This window comes from Cebus imitator, unplaced genomic scaffold (assembly GCF_001604975.1).
Source record: "Cebus imitator isolate Cc_AM_T3 unplaced genomic scaffold, Cebus_imitator-1.0 Scaffold883, whole genome shotgun sequence".
In the NCBI taxonomy this organism is placed as follows: domain Eukaryota; kingdom Metazoa; phylum Chordata; class Mammalia; order Primates; family Cebidae; genus Cebus; species Cebus imitator.
This window is the reverse complement of record NW_016108198.1, coordinates 151,651-157,753: the sequence shown is the minus strand read 5'-3', so window position 1 is coordinate 157,753 and position 6,103 is coordinate 151,651. Positions and strand designations below refer to the sequence as shown.

The following is a 6,103-nucleotide window of genomic DNA, read 5'->3' as shown; positions in this document are numbered from 1 at the left end:
AGGTGGGGAGAAGGTGACATGCAATTTTTTTTTTTTTGAGACACAGTGTTGCTGTTGCCCAGGCTGGAGTGCAGTGGCAAGATCACAGCTCAGTGAAGCCTCAAACTGCTGGGCTTAAGGGATCCTCCCACCTTAGCCTCTTGAGTAGCTGGGTGTGTAAGTGCACTCTGTTCTACCAGGTGTATTTTATTTTTATTTTTATTTTTATTTTTTTGTAGAGATAGGGTGTCACTATGTTGTTCAGGCTGGTCTTGAATTCCTGGCCTCAAGTAATCCTCACCTCTCAGCCTCCCAAAGTATTGGGATTACCAGCATGAGCCACTACACCTGGCCAGGTGAGATCGAATCTTACTATTTTTACTTTTTATTTTTTTTTTTTGAGACAGGATCTTGCCCTCTTGCTCATGCTGGAGTGCAGTGGCAATATCACAACTTACTGCAGCCTTGATTTCCTGGGCTCAAGTGATCCAGCTGCCTCAGCCTTCTGAGTAGCTAGGACTACAAGTGCTTGCCACCATACCCAGCTATTTTTTTTCCTTCCTTTAGTAGAGATGGAGTCTTGCTGGTCTTGAAATCCTGGGCTCAAGTGATCCTTCTGCCTTGGCCTCCCAAAATGCTGGGATTACAGTTGTGAGTCACTGTGCCCAGCCCAGTGAGATGCAGTTTTAAATAGGGTGGCTTGGATGGCTTAGGGCAGAGAACAGAGGCCATCTGACTTGGGTTTAAAAGCTGCCAGCTCCAGCCGTCCAGCTGTGGGGCCACGGCGCCAGACAGTGGTGGTGGTTACAGGACCGTTGGTATTTACCAAAACTCTTGGACCTGTCCATGCAGCAGAGGGGAAGTTCACAGTATGTATATGATGCCTTAATAAGCCTGAGTTAAAAAAACAACCAACTACACAAATAAGGAGTAAAACAGTAAAGAGAAGGACATGCAAGGCAGGACTGGATTCTGACCCAGGATAAAGAGAAGTTGTGGGATGGCAGCTGTGCAGTCAGTCAGCCCGGACAGAGCCAGCCAGACGGAGGACAGAGGGCAAGGGAGATGGTTTACAGTATTACCATCGTATGATAATGATGACTAAGCCATGGGAAAACAGGGCAATTTTTAACCTTAGGGGAAATCCCTCAGAAATGAATGGAATCTAACAGAAGCATCATGAGAGGAAGAGGAAGGGAGTCAGAGCTAAATTGGGGCCAGGTTTGAGTTATATGGGGCTGGGTGCGGTGGCTCACACCTGTCATCCCAGGACTTTGGGAGGCCCACGCGGGAAGATCACTTGAGCCCAGGAGTTCAGAACCAGCCTCGGCAACAGTGAGACCCCTCTCTACAAAAACACAAAATTAGCCAGGCATGGTGGCATGTGCCTGTGGTCCCAGTTACTCAGGAGACTGAGGTGGGAGGATTGCTTGAGCCTGGAGGGTCAAGGCTGCAGTGAGCCATGAATGTGCCAGCCTAGGTGACAGAGCCAGACCCTGTGTCCAAAAAAATAATTTCTTAAAAAGTAAAAGATCTAAGTTGTCAACTGTCCATCAATAATTAACGTTTAAAAAATATTAAGGAAGAAAGAGACAGGAATGAGTAAAACAGGGAGAGAACAAAGTGTCATCTTCATAAGCTCAAGACCGGTGCCACTGTCACCACTGGCAGAGCTCTCCAGATTCTGCAAAGGGAAACTGTTCCTCCTTATGGAGTAACAGGGACTATGTACTGCCACATGAAAGAACCCCCAAACCAGACCAAATATATGGAACACAGAGAATAAACTGGCTATGGGGCAGTGAAGGACAGTGACTGGTGGGAGCTGGGAAACAATTGAGGTAAGCCATGTGACTGGCCCAGTGTCCTGTGTGGAGTTTCCTGGTGGAGCCAGGCAGATACCCGGACTTTTATGAGTTGAAACTCTGAATCAGAGAGTCCCAGTAGCTGGAGTTTGCAGGGCAGGGAGGTAGAGAGAAGAGAGCTGCACAGGGAAAGAACCCTGGATATCCACAGAGGGTCTTCCTCTGGTGTCAGCAGACCACCAGTGAGCACAGGCATGTGAGGAAGCTACCGAAGGCCAGGGAAGGACATCACCGCAGCAGGAGAGGATGAAAGGTGACTCCAGTATGCAAGCAGGACAGGGACTAGCAGCTGTCGCCACCCACCGGGATAAAGCAGCTCATATTCACCTGGGCAGCATTGGCCAGGGCACCCTGAAATGGTGTTTGCTGCCTCCATAGTGGGGAAACTGAAGCCTACAGTAAGAGCTGCTCCAGCCCCATGCAGCACATCTTCAGAGAAAGACTAAAAAGGATCAAACCGTTTCCATGTTTTCTGAGGATACAAGTAGTTGTACCTCTTTCTTTCCACTCTCAGAAAATCCAACTGAATCTACCAAAGAGTCCTAAGACTGAGTTTAGTGTATTTACAGGGACCCAACTCCTTCCCCCAAACACTAGTCAATTGACCCAGCACTTTTTTCACTGATTGTTAGAGGAAAGAAGCTCATGTTAGATTTAAAATTCAGGAAAAAAAATTTAACGCTAAACTTGCAAAAATTATATGGTGTATATTACAGTTACACGTTTATTACTATTAACTTCAGGGGAAATCAACTGTACATAAATGCAACTTTAAGGAAGGATTCCAAAATGTTGACAGTAGTTGATGCTGAATGACAGAGCCCAGCTGATTTTCATTTTCTTCCATTTCCTACATTGTCTTCAATTTCCTTGGATATCTGAATTCTAGAACCTCCCCTGTAACCCAAGCACAATGACTAGAATATTGGGAGGTGCTGTAGCTGAAAATAAACTCAGACTCAGTTTTATTTTCTGTGGTAACAAACATTTAAGAACCAGATCAAACAAGGGGCCCTGAGCACCCACAGGCCAGTACAGGCCGACCATGAGGCTTTCACAGTAAAGTAGCAACTGTGGGAACTCCTGCCCTAGGGAAGGCTGGGTGTCCTACCTAGGGAGACGCAAGATTAGCCCTCACCCCATTTTCCCAGGCCACGCTTAGCGAGGAACGGGGGGCCCAAAGCGCTGCATGGTCCGCAGCACCAGGGAAAGCTGGTCGAGAAAGTTGATGACGGAAATTCGGAGCAGACGACAGTCTTCAGCTTTCCAGCGGCTAAAAGTGAGGGATAAAGAAAATCAAATTGGAGGTGGCAACTCCTGGTCCGTCACTATGCCGCTCAGGCACCCATTACAGCAAAGCCTCAGGAGCCCACGACACAGCCCCTCAGGTGGAAACCAGCCCGGCGCACCTGGCGCTCCTTAGGGTTCATCGATTGGTGCCCCCCCACGTTTCCATCGGTCGCCTCGCCCAACTCCAGCCCCTTTCAGAACTTACACGGTCAGGATCCTGCCGCTCACTGTGAGATCCTTCCCAATCACCCTTTGGTGGGGCTCGGCATCTGGAGCCAGGGACCCATGGGCGATTTCCGCCTCCAAGGGGGTAGGGAAAGGCACGCTAAGGGTGCTGGGGGGCATTCGGTTAAGGTGCCATCTGATACGACTTTGCCTATGTCTCAGGCCTTCTTGATCATCTGAAGCCCCCTCTCAGGTCACCCCGTCTAGCGTCACCCGCTTTACTCCTCACGTGGCCCAGGTCACCGTTGGCAGGTCTTCTCTCCTTCCATTTCTATTTCTTCCCCTCCTCCGAGCACCCCTGCCCGTCTCCCCGGGTGCCCGCCCGCCCTCCTTTCTTTCTCCCCGAGTCCAGCCCTAGCCGCAGCGCAGGTAGCCGCCAGCCTGTTCCCCGCCTCCCCTTGGAAAGGATACAATATGTGCGGCCGCATTCCTGAACCCCTGGCCGCAGATGCGACGTCTCTGCCAGGACCTGGCGGGTGCGGTGGGGAAGCTCCCTCGGCTGGAGCTGCCGCTGTGTCCGCGCCCCCAGGGCGGCTGTGGCCACCCTGGCCATCCCCGCCAATTGCGCCTCCGCCGGCGTGTGCATCCGCGTGCCGCATGACCGCCGTCGCCACGCCGCTCCGACTCCACCCCCGAGGCGGAGGCCCCACGCCCCTGTCTCCCGGTCCCCCTCCCGAATCCCCGCCCCCTGCGCCCGACTCCGCCCACACGCGCCGGCGCACGTTCTTGGGGAGCCTGCCTGGCGCGTTGTCAGTTCCCGCCAAGCGGCCTGCCGGAGGCCTTCTGAGACCGAGTCAGCGGTTGAGAGGCAGCGGTCTCCTCCAGAAACTCTGTCCCTTCACGCGTAAGTCGATCCCAGGCCACCAGTGCAAAGTGACCCACAGTCAGTAGGCCCCAGGAAGCCAGCCCTGACGGGGTTTTGAAGACCCCGTGGTCTCCTAGCCCAGAGACGCACCCTGCAACGCTCCGCCCCTAACTGCGTCTTGTGACCCCAGCGCGCCTGCGCAGGCAGGGCCTGCGGCCTCGGCCCTGCAGGCCCCAGTGAGGCTCGGGGGTGTCTGGGCGCGTCCCGCCCTGTTTCTTACCCGTTCCCAAGATCCCCAGGAGATGTGGCACTAACGTCCATGCAGCGACTCGCGGATGGACGGTGGCGGGGTCTGATACCCCCCCCACAAGGATACTGCTCTTGCCCACCACCCCATGGTCCAACCGCGGGGGCTTCACAGTGGACGGCGAATAGTCCGATTTGCATTTTAGAGGAGGCATTTTAGAGCGGGGCGGGGGCGCTGTACGGAGCGGGAGCCTGTCAGCAGAAGGCCTGCACGGAGGCGAAAAATGACGGCCTTGAACGCAAGTATTGGCGGTGTGCCTAGGTCTCATATAACGTGGAAAATCAGACTGCACAACTATGACTATGAAAATGCCACTTCAGGCCGGGCGCGGTGGCTCACCCCTGTAATCCTAGCACTTTGTGAGGCGGAGGTGGGCGGATCACCTGAGGTCGGTAGTTCGAGACCAGCCTGGCCAACATGGAGAAAACCTGTCTCTACAAAAAAAGAAAGAAAGAAAGAAAGAAAGAAAATGCCACTTTAGAGCAGGCGAACTGCTCCCACCTGTAATCCCAGCACTTTGGAAGGCCAAGGGAGGAGGATCACTTGAGCCCAGGAGTTCAAGACCAACATGGGCAACATAGTGAGACCACATCTCTACAAAAAATACAAAAGTAAATTTTCTTTTCTTTCTGTCTTTTTTTTTTTTTAGAAACGGGGTCTCGCTATGTAGTCCAGGCTGAAGTGCAGTAGCTATGCACAGCCGCAATCCCACTACTGATCAGCACAGGATTTGACCTGCTCCTTTTCCGACCTGGGCCAGTTCACCCCTCCTTAGGCGACCTGGTGGTCCCCAGCTCCCAGGAGGTCACCATATTTATGCCGAACTTAGTGCGGACACCTGATCAGCATAGTGCACTACAGCCCAGAACTCCTGGGCTCAAGCGATCCTTCACCCTCAGACTCCCGAGTAGCTGGGACTACAAGCGCGACACCGTGCCTGGCCAAAAATAAATTTTAAAAATTAGCTGGGCATGGTGGAGCGTGCCTGTAGTCCCAGCTACTTGGGGGACTGAAGAGGGTGGATTGCTCGAGCCAGGAGTTCAACACCAACCTGGGCAACATAGTGAAACCCTGTCTCCAGAAAAAAATGCACACCTGTGGTCCCGGCTACTAGAGAGGCTGAGATAGGAGGATAACCTGAGCCCGGAGGCAGAGGCTGCAGTTAGCTGTGATCACCCCACTGCACTCCAGCCTGGTTGATAGAGCAAGACCCTGCCTCAAAAAATAAAAAGAAAAGGCTAACTTAGTCTCTTACTGTACACATGTAGAGAAATCCTAGAGCATACAGCAACATGTAAATCCTCATGATCTCAGCATAATAGTATGGGGGTGATTTTAATTTCCTTTTAGTTTTCCCTCCAATTTTTCCAAAGTGGGTTTTTATGACATTTACAGTAAAAAAAGAAGTATTAGCTGGGCGTGGTGGCTCACGCCTATAATCCCAGCACTTTGGGAGGCTGAGGCAGGTGGATCACGAGGTCAAGAAATCGAGACAGCCAGGTGCGGTGGCTCACGCTTGTAATCCCAGCACTTTGGGAGGCCGAGGCGGGTGGATCACCAGGTCAAGAGATCGAGACCATCCTGGTCAACATGGTGAAACCCCGTCTCTACTAAAACTACAAAACATTAGCT

The 6,103-nt window shown here is 52.3% G+C and overlaps 1 protein-coding gene across 1 annotated transcript; it reads right to left on the bottom strand.

The window, feature by feature from the left end:
- Positions 1–2,540: 2,540 nt before the first annotated feature.
- Positions 2,541–4,336, bottom strand: LAGE3 (L antigen family member 3). The gene is made up of 3 exons (XM_017520785.2): positions 3,771–4,336; positions 3,340–3,468; positions 2,541–3,117 (listed from the first exon to the last, which is right to left on the bottom strand). Exons 1-3 carry the CDS (start codon positions 3,956–3,958, stop codon positions 3,003–3,005), a joined length of 432 nt encoding a protein of 143 aa, XP_017376274.1. The 5' UTR covers positions 3,959–4,336; the 3' UTR covers positions 2,541–3,002.
- Positions 4,337–6,103: the final 1,767 nt, after the last annotated feature.